The sequence below is a fragment of the Nothoprocta perdicaria genome, unplaced genomic scaffold (genome assembly GCF_003342845.1).
Source record: "Nothoprocta perdicaria isolate Ctin4 unplaced genomic scaffold, notPer1 scaffold_32, whole genome shotgun sequence".
NCBI classification, from domain to species: domain Eukaryota; kingdom Metazoa; phylum Chordata; class Aves; order Tinamiformes; family Tinamidae; genus Nothoprocta; species Nothoprocta perdicaria.
This window is the reverse complement of record NW_020455555.1, coordinates 107,750-129,212: the sequence shown is the minus strand read 5'-3', so window position 1 is coordinate 129,212 and position 21,463 is coordinate 107,750. Positions and strand designations below refer to the sequence as shown.

General features: G+C 39.6%; 1 protein-coding gene across 2 annotated transcripts in view; it reads left to right on the top strand.

Annotated features, from left to right (window-relative positions):
- RASGEF1A (RasGEF domain family member 1A) overlaps positions 1-21,463 on the top strand; it is a 147,111-nt gene that overhangs the window by 79,960 nt on the left and 45,688 nt on the right. The window contains exon 2 of one of the 2 annotated variants that reach the window (XM_026043047.1): positions 17,942-18,056. The exons of the other annotated variant lie outside the window; for it this stretch is intronic. Within the exon in view, the coding sequence (XP_025898832.1) occupies positions 18,015-18,056 (42 nt within the window). The 5' untranslated portion in view covers positions 17,942-18,014. The remainder of the gene's footprint in view (positions 1-17,941; positions 18,057-21,463) is intronic. 2 annotated transcript variants of the gene reach the window in all.

Genomic DNA, 21,463 nt, shown 5'->3' with positions numbered 1-21,463 from the left:
GAAGTGTTTAATAGATAAGGAAGTTAAAGTGCAACGATGGTTAATGCATTTTCCTTTTTGTAAGGCTTCATTTTTACTGCTTACTGTGAATGAAAACAAGCCAGAGACTTTAAAGCAAAAAAAGCTAGTTTCTTTTCTAACACTGGCCTGCAAGAAAGTGTAGGATTCTTCCAAATTCCCAAGTATTTCAAAGTACATTAACACTGTGAAATACCAAGCAGTTCACATTTAAATTGTGAGCATCTCTTTTCATTCAGCTTTTACATAGTTACACAAACAGCATTAGATTTAACACATATATTACACCTCTCCATTGTATTTTTTCCCCATAAATTATATATGAGAAAATAAAAGCACCCTAAAATGCAGCCACAATTTTTTATTTTTTAAGATTTATGACTTCTGCCGTATCTCTCAATTCAAATTACTGCTTTGTGTGTGCAACTTGCAGCGCACGTGCTAAGCTTTATCACTGCCATATGGCTCTGGTGTTTGGTGAATTAATCTACACAATTTCCAGTCAAAGCATTTGCTGATGGAAGTAACAAGGAGGGCTCAGTTATAGATTTTTAAACCTCTCCCACATCACATTAATTCACATAACCTTTATTTACCATAAAGTGCCCTCTCTGTAGAACTGAAACGCCTGGCAGGGGAAGCACATTATCTAGTCCACAGCAAAATGCCTGTCATTAGGGATTCATTTGTAATAGAATTTGACTTAATGGAGATGGAGGCCTCCAGACACTGCCTCAATGCTTTGGAGCAGGATGGTTGTTGCAAGCTTTTAGCAAAACATAATGATTCACCAAGCCAAAATTATATGCTGAATAGCGCCTGGTTCAACCAACACATTATATTGTCAGTACATATTCATGTAGCTTGGCAAAACACAGTCCCTCCAAATTGCAAACATCATTTAAAATAATTGGTATCACCTTCCAATTGTGCTGGCTCTAAAAGCTCTAGACAAAAAAGGGGTTAAACTATCCACACGCTGTAACCATGCGACTAGTTTTATGGCTCCCTTCACAGAGCTTAATATTAAAATCACAGAGCCTGTTTTTTTTTATGGGAAATTCATAATTAATAAAACTAAGCGTGACATTGCTCTCAGTGAGAGACTGTTTACAGACCATGTTCACCTCAGCTCTGTACAAAATCCTTTCAGAGGAGCTTGTGGAAGGTCTTTGCAGAGCAATGAACACCCAAAAGTATGGCCAGTATTCCTGCCAGAGTTTCCTTTGGATGCACTAGAAATTCCCATCAACCCCACTACACAAAATTATCAGCAGTTCTATTATATACATTACTAAAAACAAAACAAATAAGATAATCTTGCAATTCTTGTTTATACCTATTGACTTTTCCAGAGCTAATGAGAATAATTCTTTATTATGCCTTAAAGTGGATGTCAATAGCTATAGGAAATGACAGGGTGACAGCTATTGCAAACACAGCGGCCTGTTTATCTAAATGACAGAGAGAGCACAGGCATCCTAAGGGCAAGTTTCCCTCACAGATGCTGCCCTCCCGCTGATCTGACAGGATTACCTCTAAACTTGAGATTAGCTCCTCAGCCTTGCTGCTGAAACTGTGAGGAAGTGTCTTCCTCAGCCCGTTATTAGAGGGACACATTTCCACTCACAAATGAGTCAGCCCACTGGTGCCCCAGCAAGCCTGCTCAGGTAGAAAGGACATATAGAAATGCATGGGAAATAGCAAATAGCATTTCCAACACAGGCTGTAAAATGTCTCACTGTGAAACCATAGAGTATTTTCTCCCGTTAATTTGCAAAGTGACAGCTGGACAATTCTTGTATTTGAAAGTAGTTAGAAGGATTAAAATCAGTCTAAATGTCTTAGCTTATTTTAATGTGATAAGTAAGAATGTCTATCTCATCCCCCTGAACGGAAGGGAAAATGTGCTCCAAACCATGGCCAATCCTATTAGGCAGCCAAAAATCAAACACATGTAACAGTGAAGTCAGCTATTTGACTTTCAGAGGCTCCAAGTAAAATATATTCACAGTGACAGTTACGAAGTGAGAAAGAGAGCTGCAGGAGGAAATCAATAAACCATTAGGATTATTGCACATATACATGAATTATGTAGGTGTAACTCGGTGCAGCTGGAGAAGAACACTGWGGATTAAAAGCTGAATGGAACATTAGGAGAGAACTAGAAATACTAATATTCATTACCCACATTTCCACAGCACACACTTACTGCACCAGAAGTCACACCAAGATGAATGTACTGAACTCAACGCTCAGGCAAGGGAGGGATTTGAGATAAATCATTAAATTTCAGTCCTACTTTATGATGACCAAAAATAGAAAGTTCTCAATACAGACCCCTGAAGATGGCTGGTTATCTTATTTTAATGACTATCGCATTCTGTGAAAAGCCTCACTATATTAACTTTGTCAAACTGCCTTTTTATGTGAGCTGTTGAATTGCTAACGTATTCACTGATAAAATTTACAGCACTTGTTTTTGCTAGCCAAAGACAACAAAAACTCCTGTCTGGAAAACTCATGGCAAAATACAACTAGGACACATTGCTTATGGTCCCAAAAGCAGTGGGAGCAGGGGAGGAAGAAATGCACAYAGGGTGAGGGATCTGGCAGCTCTGCTCACAGCTTTTTTACAGCTTTCCAGTACAACCCTCATCAAGCCTCCCGGGCCTGAATATGCAAAAGAGGCCTCTGACTTTAAATGACAAAGGTGGAGGTGTTGGTTCAGTCTGGACATTTACATTCAGAAGGGGTGAGCATCTGTGGCAGTCTCTGAGCCTGCAGCTGCACAGCAGCCCAAGCCTGCATGATAGCTGGGACTGGCAGTTCCACCTCAGTTGCTCCTGGCCATCTATTTTACACATTGGGTCACTTCCCAGCATGGACCACATTCTTCACCAAGCCATTTCAACGTGGTAAGCTGACTGAAAGCCAAGTGAACAGCCAAAAAGCAAATAGTTTTCTCACAAAGTCCAGTGATGCCACTGAATGATCTGAAGTACTCTGCAGAAATCCCAAGTATCTCTGTCTATAATCATGCAAGCTGTGTCCTGCAGTGCTTCTGCTGGCCAGATCCTACAGAGTGCTCCACACCAGCACCTTTTCCTACCTCTATCCTTCCTGAACTCCCAAGGTTCACTTTCCTCTTCTGTGCTGATAAGTACAGGATATAGGGAAAAGGCAATGCCTGCATCTGCTTCTTGTGAGAGTGGTAAGGGCTAGAATAGCCCCATGTTTCTGGGAATGTCCTCTCTCTCCTTCTACCCATCCCACAGGCACAGGGACCAGAGGAGAGAGGAAGAAAGCTGAGTTTCTGCAACAGCTCTAACCAGAGGTCTGTCACRAAGACAACGAGGGAAGGTTTCTCTCCTGGCAGTGCCCAAAATAGGCACTTCCAAGCGAGCCCGTCTGCTTTCAGCCRTTTATTCACTGAGTCAGCAAACGTGTAACGCGATGCATGTTTAGTGAGACCTACCATTCCTTACTCATTGCAAAATCTCAAAATAGGCACTGCAGCAATGCATTAATGAAGCAAAATACCCTCACAGTAAAAGAAAGCGCAGGTTTTCTGGATACATCATAAGCAAAAAGCACATATTTAACTTGACTATTCTAAGYTTTACTAATGAAATACACATTACATACACATGGTTGAGTTGGTAGTCTATATACTAAATGCACAGAGTATAAGTTTTAGAAGACTAAGGAAAGAATAGAACTCGAGGACAAATWATAACCATTCTATAAACAACACATACAATTCCTGCAGAATAATTGCAAAGTCAAACTGAGATGATTAAAAAAAATCTAATTCCCTTAATTGAAACAGACCTTGTAACATTTTTRAATTATCAGAGTTCAAATTCTGGCTGCAGGTTTTTTTTCTCTACAGGATTTGGGGATTTCATTGCTTCACTCTTTGCCCTTCTATGTGTAGCACACAAAAATTTCATATATTCAACTTGATTTCTACATGATAGAAATCTTGCAATCAAAGACTACTAACAGCACCAGTGTGATAGTCCTCAAAAGGCAAATAGTATCAGCTTCAAAGAGAAAGACATTCCTTATCTTTCCCTGTTCTGTGGGTTTTTGTACTCCCTAGACCAAATGTTGCTTCATTTCTTTCTGCAGACCAGCTGTGAGTGAAAGATAGGACTGTATCTTCCCTTAAAACAATCCAAAATCTGCTCGAAAAAAGCCAGTCAAGCCAAAGCTGTTGTTTACTTCAAGTGTTGAAGTTGTGCATAGCCCTATAAGATTAATTTATTGCTAGATATTTGAACAATAGTTACAGTCCTCATTTCAAAATATATTTCTGAATGACTACTGGAATACAAACAGCTTTGTAACCACTCTGCTCTGCCTACATTATGATCATCATCATCATCTGTTCATATATAAAGGCAATATACAAAACCAAAGTAGAATTAGTTGATCTAAATGGGATTAAGACAAGCATTGAGCTCTCAAAAATATTGTAAATAACGTAATTCATATATACCTATATCAATATCCACGTAACTTTAACAAAACTAGTTAGACTACAGTACTGACCTATCACACACAGCAACGGTAAGGCAGGGAGAAAGACCATTACCAGCCTGCTGCATTTGGATGGAGTTGCTATTTTTTATAACTAGTAGCAGTGGTTTTTGAAATTAGTATTATTATTAAGCCACAAATCATCAAGGCAATACACAGAAGTGAAACACTGCACATTTTAGCTAACACACTGATTGCATTACTTGGGCAACAGAGATTCCCATTCACCACACAAAACCCTTCCTAACTCTCCGATGAGAGCTCCAAGCTGCACTGCACTTTTGCCATCAGTTAAGATAAATGGACAGCAGTTGAGATGAGTCTAATATCCCAAGTCAGAACTGTAAGTAYACGTTTAAACCATAGAGAAGTAAATGCTTTAGTTGAATCTATTCACTCCATCTCCTGCTTTTGGAAGTGACAGCTATTTCAGCAATCCCTTCTTTCTTTTTGGCTTCTTCAGCACATTAAAAGAACAACATAAAAGCAACAAAATTGCTGAGAGTGACTAAACCCAATGCTGCTGTGCTCGTGGRTAAAGAACAGTCTTGATGAGCCAAGCTATCAGTCTAAAAAGAAATTAAAAATCAATTTATTAAACAATCACTTCTGCCTTTAAAGGTCATCATTACTACATCACAGTGAGCAAGGTCTCYTGCAGTTGAATCAGTAAAGTAAAAATTGTCATAATGGCTAGATAAACTTAGCAGAAACAAAATATAAAGTTTCCAGCAAGAATATTTAAATAAGCAAACACCAACAAAATAGATTGCAAGAATCTCCAAATAAAGAATGCCTCCCTGCTAAGTTGACAAAGAAGCAGAAACATTTACCTATATAATTAAAAAAGCTTTACTACACAAAGAATACACAACACAAAAAAGTAAATTAAGGTCTGAACATGCAGAATAGTGGGATCAGAATTAAGTGGCAATAAAAACAAAGCCTAATAATGTTACAGAATATCACTTTACACTCAAAAAATACCAGAGCCTATTTACTAGAGGAGGCACAAGCTTCCTCTCCGTCAGCACAGTTCCAAGGCATTGTAATGTGCAAACCTGAAAGCTGCTGCAGGCTCCCCGGCCACTTCCCCCAGACACCTGCTGAAGGGCCTACCTGCACCTGTACTGATAGTTGGATTCCTAGTTCACTCAAAATTATTTTCAATGTTTAAATAATGGGGACCCTGTTTATTTCTGTTAGTCCTGGAGAAAAAATAGCAGCCCAGTAAAATTCCTTAATTGCAGTCCTCCTCTCTTTGGAAACTGGAATTATATTACAAACTCCATGCCCACAGGTTATCATGCATCTGTTATGAACAATGTTCATAATTTCCCTTAAGAGGAAAACGTTAGTCAACAGAACAGAGATTGTCTGTCATTAAATCAAAGTAGCAGGTCAAGGACTCCCCGCTTGCAGTAGGCTGATGACAATTACTTCTAATCCACAACAATCCTGCTGAATTTGTGAACTTTAACGGGAYCTGTGTACAAGAAATCTGATTAAATTTCCCTTGAAATCAACAGAAATCCCCCTAATAACTTTAAAATGAGATCTAATCCAAGAAAAAAAAAAACAAATGCAAGAAATTAAATATCAGAACAACTCGTTAACATTTCTGAATCAGATTCCCCATTGCAATGCTTCAATATTCAGTGCAAATAGTTTTCTCTTTGGAAGCAACAGACCATCTGTCCTTGGCTGATAGGGACTACCTAAAAACACAAGTTCTGAATGATAAATCACACTTGCCTTTATTCAGGACAAGCTTTTTCACAGCTGGCTTATAAGGTGCTGGGATGAAAGCTGAGAGCTCCTGTCTACAAATTCTTTTCTAAAGTAGAGCTGACATTAAAAGACACAGATGAATTCTTTCTACAAATGTAACTCAAATAGGTTTATATCCAGAGAATGAATACTTAACATTTTTGCTAAACTAATGCAGTCAGAGGAACATTCATCATAATCAGCACACCCGAGATAAACCAAAATTGATATTTTTGAGGAGTAAGGAGCACAGCTGGTAGTCACGGGGRAGTGGTAAGACAACCTATCAGTTCACAGATCAGGGTACCATGAGCAGGTACAAGGGAACTCCAAGGGTTTTGCTCCTTGAAGGAGCATTGACTGGATTTTTAGTGGTGCTCCCAAGAAATCTAACAGATTKGCTGGAAATAATGATGGAAACAAAATACCTTTCTGCAACTGCTTACAAGTATGCCTAAACACTTAGCTTCTGAATAATCTCTTCAAATTCAATGAAACAATCAAACCTTTCAAACCACTGAACACTATTCTTGCACATGAGTACCTTAGAAAGGATGCAAAATACTGCAATGTATACTGTGCATATATGATGTAAATATGGATACAAATATACATTTATTTGCTCTTTATTCTGTTACATTCCTTTGGTACARGCAAGGCAAGTGGCTCAGCATCAGTTTTCATTGCTACCATTTCTGTCAAACATACTGCAACACAGTTGAACAACTGCTGGCAAAGTAAACTGCCGACATGCTTCTTTTAGGAGCTGTTGAGCAGACTGAAGTGGATATCTGGGACAGGCTGGAACATGCATAAAACAGCCTGAATAACTTAGTAAGTTGGTGCAAAAATAGCCCAAAAATTTTCCTGAAAACTAACTGCACTCTACCAAGGGTATGTCGCTGTTGCTGAAATTCTTGTGCAAAAATCACACCAAATCCAGCATAACAGCATTGCATGTGATGTAAAGCTGAAAAATCACTTAGCTGTAAACATCTGATGTTTGTTCAAGCTAATTAATCCTCTAATAGCTGCAATATTTAGATGGGAAGCTCATGAGAATAGATATGTAATTAGTTCTCCAGGATTCCACTTGTGCCAGTTCCTTAATGCTTCTATTTGGTATCCAGTAAAGAGCGTGGAAGGCACCATGTCAGATTACCAAGGAAAGATGAACACAGGATTTTAAAAGGAAGGACTCCCTGTATTACACACAAGGATGTCAACTATAATGTTCAGGAAAACCCAGGAGGAAAACAAGCAATTTGTACACTACTAAAGCATAATGAAGTGATGAGAAAGAGCCAACATAAATTTGCCAAGAACAGACCATGTCAAACCACTCYAATTTTCTTTTTCAATGGGATAAATAGCCTAGTGACTAGGACAGAGCAGAAAGATGACATACCTTAATGATGGCGCAGTCCTTTGCTCTGTCACAGAGGACATTCTCATAAGGAACCAAAGGAATTTTTTTCTACATATATTGACCATAAACAGGATGCACAATCAGCCAGAAAATCTTCATCAGATTTTCTATCTGATCTATTTCTATCATCAACACTGCTATAAATCACACTGGGAAAAAAAAAGAATGTTGCCAAGACATACTCTGAAAAAGGGCATTTAAATTCAAAAACTTAACTAATATTTAAAAAAGGGATGAAATTCAGGTTGGACCGATGCATGACAGGTCCAGAGAACCACTAGCAAATATTTGAATACAAGAAGAGAAACACAGTAAGCAGTAGGTGTTGTATACCACAATATGGGTCAATATTGCAGCTCAGTAAGATTCATTTAAAACAAATGTTAACTCTGAGAGACAAGGAGTACGTGCACGGCAGTGGGGCTAATTATTCCATTCTTTTCCCTGCTGTTGTCTTGCCAGCCACAATTCAGCATTCAGATTTGAACTGCAAACTGTAAAAACTCACTAAGTATCCCAGGAAAAGAGAAGTATACTGGAAAGGATCCTATGAGGGTATTTTCCTGCAATTGCATTGTTTAGAACATACACACAAATCAGAGTGCAGAGGCAATATGATGATAATCCCTCTCTCTCTCATTGAAATCTTTAAAGAATCTTTTCAAAACTGCATGTCAAGAATATTGCCTATCTGCTCTTTGGTGGATTTTAGGTGACAGCTAAGATCTCCTTCAGGCCCCATTTTTCTGATGCTGTTCTTGAAGCATTTCCATCAACAAAAACATTGAATGCATTCATTGGATAAAATAGATGGAAAAGCAGATGTGTTTATATGGCAGACTTATAAATGATAACAAGTAAATGAGGTAGTCCACACAATTCAAAAGTCAAAATGAAAAACCTACTTAATCAGCAAGCATCTAATCTAAAAAATAAACTATAGAACATTCTTCCCAAGGGAGGCATACACCATGAAAAGATAATACTGAAATTAAAAAAAAAAATAGGAAGAGAAGTTCTATAAAGGGAACAATGACTGCTAGTGTCCCTACATGCTACAGCAATCACAGAAATGAAAAACAGGATAAAAGATTTCCACTAGTAATTCAGATTTAGCATCCAGCAATCCAAGGAAGGAAAAAAAAAAAAAGAAAAAGAAAAAGAAAAAAAGATCATCTTATCATCTTAAGAAAAATCAAGAAAACTGTTCCAAAGCACCCATTCCGGCTCCAGCCTCCAAGGATGGAATTGAATCAGGCTTGTAAATACAGAATAATAATCAGACTTTCAGGAGCTCATATGCCTGAGTTAATTATCTATAAGAATACCATCCTCCTCATCATAGAGCTATGATTAATTATGAATAAGCTTTGTGAAACTTTTTTGTTCGTTTGCTATGAAGTCTCCCCTCAGTTCAGTGAAAGCTAGGAGGCACTTCAAGTCATTTGTACAAACTACACATTCAGTTCTACTGTAAATCTGCAGGGAAAATAAAAAAAAAAAAAAGAGTTCTCCCATATGCATCCACAACAGAGAGACGGAAGGTCACACACAAAAAGGACAGCATTGTTCTGGTTTTCTTTGGGGGTTTTGTACTAATAAATTAGCCAAATAGGTCACAGGAYTGAATGTCAGGGGAACTGGATTCTTTATTTGGCTATGCATCAGCTCAGAAAGGCATCACATAAAATTCACTAAGCAGATAGTCCAAGTTCCTTACTTGGAAAATAAAGTAGTATATTTTTGGAGCCTTTCATGGTCTGTGAAGGAAAGGTCCTAAATTATTGTTATCCTGAAAGGCAAGGGATATAATAAATACTAGAGCACTGCTGAGTAACTTTGTGTCATGTTTTAAATACTGCATACATCATTCTGGATGTAAGGCAGTTGTCATCTGGGTTCTACAGAGCAAAAACCTAAGAACTACAACACAACCAGAACATTACACAGCTCTTGGATCAGACTTTCCTTGTATCCAGCTCAGCCGCTTCCCTGACAGAGCAAATCTGTATCCATCCAAGTGAGAATCACACTGCAGGTTTCTGACAGGGGAGAACATGACAGGCAGCTCCAGTGACTCACCCTTCTTTTTACCTATATTGCATTCTATGGCGCCGAGACCCCATTTCAGCTGATGCAATTTTTACTGGAACTAACATACTTAATCCAGCCGAGAATCTCACACACTGTCATCTTCTTAGATCTGCAGATTGAAAGTAAAATGYCCTTTCTAATGGTGGCTTTGTAGTCGACTATATTACAGTTTGCCTTAAAATATACTTTAGTCCTTGACAGATTCTGGGCCAGAGCAGCCAGAAGTGCTACGTCGTGTACCTGGTGCACCCGCTTCTCTATAGCGCCTGAGGCATTAATAAATCTGTTACTTGGYGCATTTTTGCTGGGCAACTCATGTGGCCACCAATACCAGTTGATAAAAAATAGACGAAGGTCAAATATCAAGGTTGCTTTTTGAAGCGGTATAACCGGATCGCACATTACTGCCATGAACCTCACACTAAAATACCGAGTGCAATCCAAAAAAAGGATTATGAAAATATATGCCTAAARTAATCAGGCATCTTGGACATCTTTTCCTCCTCACAGCTAGGGAGGAGTAAAAATGAGAGGTTTTTCCAAGAAATGCATGCTGCCAATTTTCCAAACTGCAAACTAGGACAGGTGGAGATATTTCCATGGTGAGAAAGGCTCTACAACTATCAGTATCAAATCCTAAACTACCCTGTCTGTCACTCCCAGGGATCCCTTATACGATGTAGTTCTTTTGGCCTGCAGATTGCGCTCAACACACCATCAGTTCCCAAAGCTTTGCCCACAACCTTCCATCCAGTCTAACAAGAGGTAGCTAACAGGGTTACCCAGCATTGGCCTCCAAGCRCTAGAGGCACAGTACAATCCTTGCTGTTCAAAAAAAACGCCAAAGTACAGTGTGGGATACTAAAACTCTCCATCAAATAAACAGATATGGGCAGTAGCTAAGAAAGACCCCTCCACATTCACCCCTGAAGTGAAGTGTRTGCTTCTCTGGGCACACAACTGTGCCACAGCACTTGGTAGTCAACAACAACCCCATCACTGCTGTCAGTGTTTGCTCTGTGCTAATGYAGGTACTTACCCACAGGGAAAGGAAACAAGTTCACTAACATCTTCCAAGCTACCTTGACCATCAGTGGTCAGGTAGAACCGCTGTTAGGCTCTGGTATCGGTTTCACTTGCAGGTAAAACAGTTCGAAGATTTGGCAGTCAAAGGGGATGATAAGCACCATCTAAGCTGACTTCCCATATAATATGGAACAAAATTTTCCCAACTAATTTCCCAGGGAAGCCTATAAAACTTTCAAACACACGAGAAAAGAGCGCCATGCAGACCCCAACTAACACAGCCCCAGCTCTTGTTTCCTATTACTATTTTGAAATCTACTGCTATTACTTCTACTGCTCTAGGGACCTTTTGAAATAGGAAAGAAGTTTCACGACGCCAAACGGGAACATTAGTTCATGTTAGCAGCACATTAGTAGTTGTCTTTTTTCCATCTGTTCCCACTGGTCCGCTCCATTCTAATGATTTCATGCAGAAACAAAAATATAAAAGCAAGGAATGCTTCAACCTGGCATTATATAACAAGGGAATGCAAAAATAAAGATGCAAAATAAACTCAAGCAAGTGCTCAAAACAGAAGGACAAGACCAATTAAACACATCTCTTGGTCTTTCAGGGCAAAGTGCCTTAGGATAGGCCTTTTCTCATCTCCCTTATCCTGATAATTTAACATATAGGTTAATTGTTCTCTCTTCTGTACATTATTCACAGCCATAAGGTAAAAATCTGATGGGAGCTTTCAGTTGAAATATTCCCAGTATATTTTCTATAGGGTGAGATGGAATAACAACTAAGTTGTTTAGATTTTTATCTTGTTTGTCTSGTTATTTATTCATTTAAGTTAATTTTCCATAGACTGGCCTTTTGCAACTACTAGGAAAACTATATGACACTGAGAAAAACAAGAGCAGTGATTCACTGTAGAAGCAGAGTTCACAGCCTGCTGGCCCTCAGCCCTGGCTTCAAAACATAGGTGCTTATTTTCTAAGATTGTTATACCATAATGGCAGTATTTTATGGACATATTTACAGAGAATCTCAAATTTAAAGCACATGTCCAGCTCCTCATGGCTACACGTGTGCAGTTCTCATCTGCATTTCCAAGATATTCTCTTCTGCTTCACTTCAGTCTAAACAAACACTCCCCATCCTCTTTTTTTCCAGTATTCCTGCACCCTCTTTCATATGGCCGTTTTTCTTGGAATAAAGCAAACCTCTCAAATCTCTTCACCTCCTTCCACACACTATCACATTCAAGCACCTTTTACAGAAACTCACATGTTGTGACTGCATAAACTATTTTGATATCAAAGTTTGGAAAGTTTGGAATTGCCTGTAAGCAAAGAAATTGCTTAAGACTCATGGGGGAAATTGGTGCTTTCCAGGCTGGGTTTTTGCAGTTGAGCTGCTGTTTTGTTTTGTTTCAGAACGGTTATTTCTTCCACAACTTCCRTTTTGGTCACATGAGGTCACAGTTTGAGAATTCATTCTCTTCTAAGGATCCTCATTCTATTTTTGGGACACACATTGCAAGGTAACAGAAAATACAGGACTGTGGCAACCAATAATAGGTAAAAGCATCAGCWCATACATTGATTGAGCTCATTGAAMAGTCAAGGTATAAAAAATTACTGGAATGTGAATAAAGCAAAAGACACCCTCTCCCGTCCCCCTCCAAAACAAGTACATTGCCTTCTAACTCAATTTTTAAAACAGAGAATGTTTAGAGGCAGACAAAGGGTGATTCATTTTGAATGCAAATATAAAGTGATTTACCAGTGATTACACTTTTTTTTTTTAAGAGGAATTTAATCTTCCATCATGATCTGAGAATAAATATTTGGACTAAGAAAGATGATTGAAAATGGAGACAGTGTCCACTGAAAATTTGGCTCAAAACTTGCAAACACTGAGACTGTGCCAAGCCATATCACCAAGGAAATCCCCAGCAAAGAGGCTATTTTCTGAAGAGTGTACAGCAGCTCTGCAGCCAGAATTTCCCCTTCTGACTTACAAATGGAAATCCTTTTAAACACACAAAAAAGCAGYAGACCTGGTACAAATAAGTAAACCCCCATATTCGATATCAAAAAGAATTGTGTACACTGAAACAGTAAGACACAGCACAGCCTTGCCAATTAAATCACCATTTCCACTGTACTGAAAGCACAGAAAATCTGATATTTATTAGGATATGGATGAAGATGAAACTATAATTAATATATACATATATATATATATATTCCTCTTCTGCAAGGATCCATTAAAAAAAAGACAGTACTACTGCAACCAAGCAAATGCCAGCCCAGAAACAAAGAGGGGACACGGACCACACTTACCTAACACCCCACACCTCACAAGTTTATCTACAGCAGACTCAGAAAATGGACTTGATCTCTACTGATGTCTTAAGACACTTCCAAGATTATATTGTTTTATTGCTTAACATAGCTGTGCTTTTATCCTATTGTTAATACCAGTATATATCTAAACTACCCTCACGTAYATATGCATTACTGCATGTTCTGCAATTATTATGGGGTCAGCAAACACTAGTTTTCTCTGTAAAGGACCACGGAACTGCTGTGGTCTCCCCTACCAGTGGGGAACTAAGGCCTGTGTCTGTCTTAGTGTCTTTCTGAGAAGCACTCTCATTCTAATRAAGGCAATTTACGCCAACTCTTTCCTGCAAAAAACACCATTAATATTACATGAAAAAAAAAAAAATCAATGAATTTGTTTGGCTTTTGAATGAAACAGAGCTACAGATTAAGCTGAAGGTTAAAATACCACCTCCTGTGTYGTCTTTGCTGCATGGCACCTCCAGCAAAGACTTGCAAAGCCTCCCGGTTTCCGGAGCAGGGTCACTTCAGAGTGCAAACCCAGAGGGACCAAGGTAACCCCTCCTGCTTGTGCGCGGACGAAGGCGACACTTTGTCCCGTGCTTAAAGCTCCGATTCTCGCAGGTAGYTCCACGGGCTCTGTGTCCCTCTCCGGCCTCTGGCCCCGGCGCCGTGCCAAGGCTGCTGCCCAGCTTCCAAGCGGTGCCGCCCAGGGCGCTGAGCAGCACCAGCTAAAGCAGCACAGGAACCCCGTTCCGGCCCGGATTCCCGCTGTGCTCCACACAGCTGCCCTGTTCCCTGCCTCGGGTGGGCGTTTGCCTGCAAGCCACGGCAAAACTGAGCTCCCTTTTAAAGGAAAGCCCTTAGAGGGTGTTATCACAGTCTGTATATTTTCCTGATCCATTCATAGGTTTATTCTGTTTTTGATATTGCTTAACTGGAAAACTTGGTTTCCATCCTGTTGCCATTATTATCAAAAATAAAGAAGTGACTTTCAAATACAGACTGTGGTTTCGAGCACAAAATTTGTTTCCCAGCAAGACATATAACAAGTTGTATTGGGCAATCAAAGATCAGCCTTGGAAAGTCACAAAGCAGACATCATGCAATGGTATTCTGCTTTTTTAAGCTACTTCCCTCTTCCTGCTTTAAGCAAAACTGAAAGTGAACATGATTTTAATCTCAATATATGTGAAATAGAAACAATGCAAAGGAAGTTAAACATTTAAACATTCCCCCAAAATCTTCACTACTAAATGAATGATTTAAAATAAAACTAAAATAAAAAATAAAATAAAAATAATGAATGATTAAAATAAAATCTCATAACATCTCCATGTTCTAAGACAGTACTTATCAGATCAGGATCTGCTAGCAAAGTTGTATGTAGCACCTCATTGTGTCTGTAATAGTCATTGAAGAAGTGTCTCCAGTATCTAGAAAACACCACAGATTAGACTAACTGAAAACCACACCATGACAACTWCCTACCTGCCAACCAAGGTATCTTTCGCTATCCAACTGCTCACAATCCTCAACTTGTTGGAATTACAAACTGTTAAACTATAGATTTTCCCTCCTCGTTTCCTAGAAYTTGTGCTTCTTTTTGCTAACAGCAGAATCAATGACACTAGTCAATAAATTGCAAGTAGCCAACCAGCACTGGTCAAGGAGACACAGACACACATGCACAAAAAAGTCATTTTCATACGTTGAAGTGACCTAGACGTTGCTTAAAAATAAAATTCCGTCAAAACTAAACATCAATAGTCAGAAACATAATCTATTACCAACCACCCAAATCAAACCTTCACATATGTCAAAAATAGAGGGAGGGGAAAAAAAAAAGTGTCTCCTTCCAAAGTCAGCCACTTCCAACCAAAAAATACAGCTTTCTGTGTTCACAGATAGAAATATTAATGACAACCTATCTAGATAAGCCGTATCTTTTATTCTACAGCACTCTAATAGCTTCTCAGGAACTGTAGCACTTCTAATTTTAAACCTGCAGCATGTATGGGTCTTTGATAATAGTAAAAATCATAACCACTCGCTCTCAACAGTAAACAGTATTTGTGCATTTTAAAACTATAGCTGTGATATTAATTTTTATGCTATCATAAATATGCCAACATGGAATATGGCTCAACAGAGATATCACTACTGTAATTATTTTCCAATCCCAAGTGCCATCTTGGGCTCCGTGTGGAAATACTCCCCGAACCCAGCGGTGTGTGCTGGTTGGCTCTCTTGGCTTTTCCGATAAGTCACTACAACAAAGTAGCTGGATGGGGTGTGAGGAAATAAAATAAAATAATAATAATAATAATAATAAAAAGGATCTTTTAGTGCCACAGTAGTTTCCCCACTTCTCCAAAAGCTGAAGTACTGGTTTTGTACTTGTTGTAGGTTCCACTACATAAAATTGTGAGAGCCAAGGGGATTTCCACCTTATATGAACAGTGGTTCCTTTCATCATCTGTGCTAAGAGGAAATCGTTCTCCTTCCAGAAAGGAGAAGTTGGCAGTAAATTGCAAACACGCAGCCAGCCTAGCCAGCGTAGCCCGGTACGGGCACAGGCAGCTCAGCTGAAACCGAGCCCATTCAGCGCTCACAAGTGTGACACGTGGCCACGAGCAGCAGCAGGAGAAACGAGAGCATCACGTGCGTGTCCCAAGCACCACAGCCAGTGCGTAAGGCAGCAACCATGACAGCTCGCACCCTGCCAGGGCTGGGGGGCAAGGCAAACTTGACTAACTGCACAGTAACTGCACGTGCACCTCAGGCTACAGCATCAGGAGACTTTCCCTGATTCTCGGGTGAAAGGCCAGACATGCGACCCCACAGACTTTGTCATCCTTATGAGTAAATAAAGTGAGAAGAAACACCCTATATCAAGAAGTCGGCACATCTGCCATTAAAGCACTTCATGTTTTAAGAAGAGAAATTGGTATATATCTTTACAAAGAATGTGCATAAACTCAACTGGCTTCTAGGTAACCATATTCACTAAAAATGTAATCTAAATACAAATGTATGATACTACTGCACTATGTTCTAATGGCTTTTGGAACTAGGAGGTTCAACAACCATCAACAGAAAACAAAATCCACTGCTCACACTGAATCACTTTTGAAAATTCAGGCTCCAAGTCGCAAGCGTGTGAAAATTTAGTCCTCAATATCTTATTGCTAGGAGGTCACTGTCACTATCAGAAGTCACTGCGCATGATTCCAGCTAGTTTAAAAAAATTATAGAATGCTTATACATTTTTTTATTATACTATTTTTCAAGAACAAATGTTATTCTTAGTCTGGTTTCCAAGAGAAATGAAAGTGGTCTCAGGGCTAAAATAAATAAATAAATACACAAACATATTTCACCGGCAAAACACATGTAATTCATGAAAAGCAGCTTTTACAGAGTGATAATCCAAGCAAAATAATTTAGTATTTTCATCCCACAAACAAAAGCGCCGAACAGTTGCACTGGCACCTGATGGTTTATAGGAGAACCACCAGGAAGGAATAGTTGTATCACAACAACAGAGACATCAAAGGCACAACAGGACCTTCTGAAAACAGTCCTTAACCTTTTCAGTGTCTGCAGCTACAGTCGAAGAGGTTTGGGCCCTCTGAAGTTACAGCTCTAGAAATCTAGTACATATTAGTTATTAGAACCAGCAAAGGACACATCTAAAAAAAAAAAGTACTCCCAATAAAAAGCAAACAAATTACATATTACTTTGCACAGAAGTAAATCGAGGATTATTTTTATTCTGTTTTGGCAGGTCTTACTTTAAGAAAAACTTTTTTATCTCATAGTTTAGAGAAAAATAAAATAAAATGCCTTGAAAGTTTACATGCCTTGTGTTTATAACCTCTGTGTCCACAAACTCAGATATATTAATAAGAACATAAAGTTCGGCTTAGTCATGTAGCAACATTGATTTTCCAGTAAGAACAAAACCCAAATGCTACTGAAAACATGTTTGTGTTCAGAGAGCTTGTTTCAAGATCGGTCTGTGGGGAATTATTATTACTAAAATCAGCTCAAACTTAGGTTATTACTAGTTTTCAGAASTTGGATTCTGTTCAGCCCATTTTATCTCAGGTGCCAACAGAATGGTTGCCAGGCTTTTTATTTTTATGTCACATTTTAACAATCAGTTTAGTCAACACTGAGTATATATTGTTAATGATTTACTCATCATTCTGACAAGATATGACTGTGCTGTTCCTTTCTTTATCTTGACATAGTAATTCACAAGCAAAAAAAAAAAAAAATTCTTCTACCATCACAATTCCCAAATAAATTCCAAATGCTTTTGTGAAATACTCTTTAGCATGCCATTTTTACAGCAGTTAATTCTGCAATGTAAACATTATTGATACCATACTTGATGTTGCTTCTTAAGGACTTTCCAGTGTATTATAATCAAAGTTACCTCCAGGACAACTGTCAGTGCCCTTTTTGGTTTGCATTTTCTTTTAACCCTTCCAACTCTTTTCCTACTCCTCTTCTCCTGGCATCTGGCATTCAAAATTCTGCCTTTCTTCCTCTCTGGTACCCCAGAATTTGTGCTACTTGCTGCTCCTTACGACCTTTGCCTTTCTAAAACTATCCATGTCAAATTTTATTCTGATAGCATCATGAATTTTCAGTGGAAATAACCATATGTTCTGAATAGTAATTCATTGCACCCCTCCTTTTAAGGGGAAGGAGGCAAGACCCATGACAAAAATCAGAGAGTGAAATAGCTGGAAGTCCACCCGCTGCGAAAGGCTGGATGGCAGAACCACTGTGCAATGCTGCTGTAAAGAAATGCAAAGTAAGTATTACTCTACATTTTATGCTTCTTACGCAAAACTCCCTTTTTCTGTTTGAAAGAACTGAAAATCTAATTTACAGTTAGAGATTTGTTTTGCTCAGGAATCTACAGGCAGTCTTACAGTTGACTAGAAATTGGCCCAGCCATTAAAGGGCTCAGTATGCTGGTGCAGAAAGAATCTCGGCTCATTTGAAGCCCAGCTGTGGATATGGACTCGCAGGCAAAAGACACAGAACAGGGCAAAGTCCACTGGAAAAGCCCACGTTGCTGGTGGCTGCTTTCAACATGYCCCGCTGCCCAACCTGCACCTCTCCTTCCATCGCCCAGACAAACCCCTGGGTAAGGGATCACATCACATCAGTAGGTGCTGCCTGGCATCCACTTCAACAGCCACTTCCCAAACCTCATCTAAACACGTTACTTGTAAAAGACACATCCTTCCTACCCATTCCATTTGTTCACCTTAAACGCCATGCCCCACAGATCAGAAGAAACGTAGTCAACCAACCTCTTCCACACGTATTCTGCGAGCACGTAGCCGTGCCCCTATCTCRTTACCTTCCCTCTCTAACCTGCTCTCCGTGTTGCTGGTGTTTCCACAGGGGGACGTGAAGCCCCTCCTGCAAACACCTTTGTGCCCCCTTCCTCATTTCCATTAGCAATTGCACAGGTTTCCTAATCGCCTTATTTCTGCATCCTTATTTCAATTTATGTACCCTTATTTAAATAAAGAACAATACCTCTCCTTCCCCCTCTTCCCAGCTGTGACAAATGCCCTCCTCATTATCTCCTAAYTGACATCATCTACATAGAAAATGCCTTTTTCTATTTTCCAATTTGTCCCTGTGTGGGATATTTTACATTGTGGATACATGGGGAYAGAGAAAAGACACATTCTATACTGTTACTTTAGGGGAAAAAGAAATATATATATAATATATATATCATCACTGGAGACACCCATTCAGGTTTCCAGCCTGATTCCATCCAGCACTTTTCTAGTTGGTTTAAAAGAGCTTTGATGGAGTGCTTGGTTATACAGTGCATATTACTTGGATAAAACAAAGCATAAAGAATCTTTGATTGGAAATTTTAAAGTCCATAAAGTTTAATTCTAGAGTGCTCCTATCTCTTAATTTTCTATAGAAAATATTAAAAATAATCCCAGCCACATTTATAGCAATTTGATATTTTAGCCAAAYAGATGACCAAAGCTAAAAATTTGAAAAACCATATCAAAAACCGAATTTCAGAGAAATTATAACAGCACTGATACAAGAAGTTGATTACAGCCACCTGCCCAGTAGCTACTTCCTTTCCTGCACAGCACCTGCGTACCAGCCTAAGCGGCATGTTGATCCCTATAATCCTACAGAGCCAACAGCAAAACAACTTCAGTTTCGCTCTAACTCAACAAACACGGCGGCAGAGTGGAAGTTCCCAGTCATCACCCGAAGCTCAGCACATGACTCCTACGCAGTGGAAGAGYGAGGCTGTCAGAATTTCCTCCGGGCACAACCCCCGTAGCACTTTCGGTTTTTGGGGCTATAATTGCACGGGAAAAGGCCGGGCTCGCCACGGAAGCCGGCACCCCTGGCCTCGGCACAGCCGTGCGAGGCTGGTGGCCGTCGTGAGGCACGTCCTTGAGGGCAGCACGGAGCGGGGCCCGCGCCCGGCCGCGAGGTGCTCGAGAGCCGGGTGAGTCTGCGCTCGGCGCGAGCTCCGCTCAGGGCTGCCGGGCCCGGGGAGCCAAACGCGCCAGCCTGGGGAAACCGCCGGGAAAACAACGTTATGGTTGTGGTGCAGCCCGGCAATCCACGGGCTGCTGTGTGTGGGGTATGTATTAGATAACACAGAATGAACTGATTCCGTGCAGGTTGGCTGCTTTATGCAGTGCCCTTGCAGAGGAGCAGAAACAGAGGCTGGTACTTYGTGCTCTTGTGGGACATGGGTGGTTTTTTGCTTTTGAAGGCAGTGTAGATTACTGCAAAAGACGGGAACGCTGATTTGAAAGAATATTCACCACGTGAGATGAGTTCAGGACAGACAGCTTGGAAGTGATGCAGCCCATCGAGAGACCCTGAGCTCGGCTGAAACTCAGCTCAGATTTCTGAATCTACCTTTTGGGATCAGCTCATCCCAAACTCAGGCGGCAGCCCCCAAAAGGTCAACAATCAAGTTTCAGATAGCTGAGCCAAATTTGGGTATTCCGGTTTCAGATTTCATCCTGTCTCCCTCCCTCTTTCTGTTTTTCCTCCTTCTCAGATTAATTGAACAGTCAGAGAACAGTAACAACACTGGATTTAATCGCACTAAAATATCTTCTTTTGCTAGGCTAGTTTAAACAACAGTTTAAAGATTTTTTACTGTAAAATCAAAAAAAAAGAAAAACAAGTTTTGAAACATTATAAATAAAAACAGCTAAAAAGTGAGACCTCTTATTTTCAAGCATGAGTTTCCGGGACAATTTCAGTATAACTTCTGCTAGATCAAATATGTTATCATACCGAGAAATTACTGTTTCTGCTGCAGTAAGTAAGATCCAAACCCACCCTGAGTTTTTCTGGTTGGTGAATTTAAGCATTAAGTGGATTGGTAGGGCCCTGGTGTACATAACCTATGCAATCTCTTGAGAAATGTATTTCAAATTAACTAATAAGATACTGTACTGCTTACAGCTTATTAGAGAGAAACAGTGAGCAGCAACAGCATACAGCTACCAACCCTTGCATTTAAGGGCTGAATTTTGCTGGCATGTCCATAATTCTTAGTGCATTGATTATGCAAAGGAGCAGGTGAGAAGAGGGCTTAGTTTCATATTAAGGAGAGTAAAAAGGCTCTGTAGCCATGTAATTGCAGGATTAAGAAAAAGTACACAACAGCTTTGCTCTACTGTTTACGTATAAAGAAAATTTGTGGAAGTCCTCATACAGAAAACTGGAACAACTTAAACTGAGAAACAGCTTAACCAAGATTAAGGACAGAATATATATTATATATATACATATTTCACTTTAAAATACAATATGCAGAGAAGAAGCTGGCAAATTTTCACAAGATACGTTATTAAAGGTTATTTCCCCATGGAAAAAGATACGACAGCTTCTTAACTAACACAATATCCAAACTATAGTCTACAAGTCCAAGGGATATTTTGACAACTATTCCCATTCTTCCTGAGGTGGATGGTCAAGGTAGAAGGACAGAGTGAGCACATGCCTTGAGAAGAAGCTGGTGCAGATAGTAGCACTATACATGGAGAACACTTACAAACAGGGGAATTTTAAGGGCAATAGACAAAGTAAGTCAAATCTCAAAGTTTTCCAATGAACCTAGCGGATGGAGAAGTTAACATGATTAGAGCTTAAGGATATCAGTAGTCAGATTTGATCACAGTGGATATAATC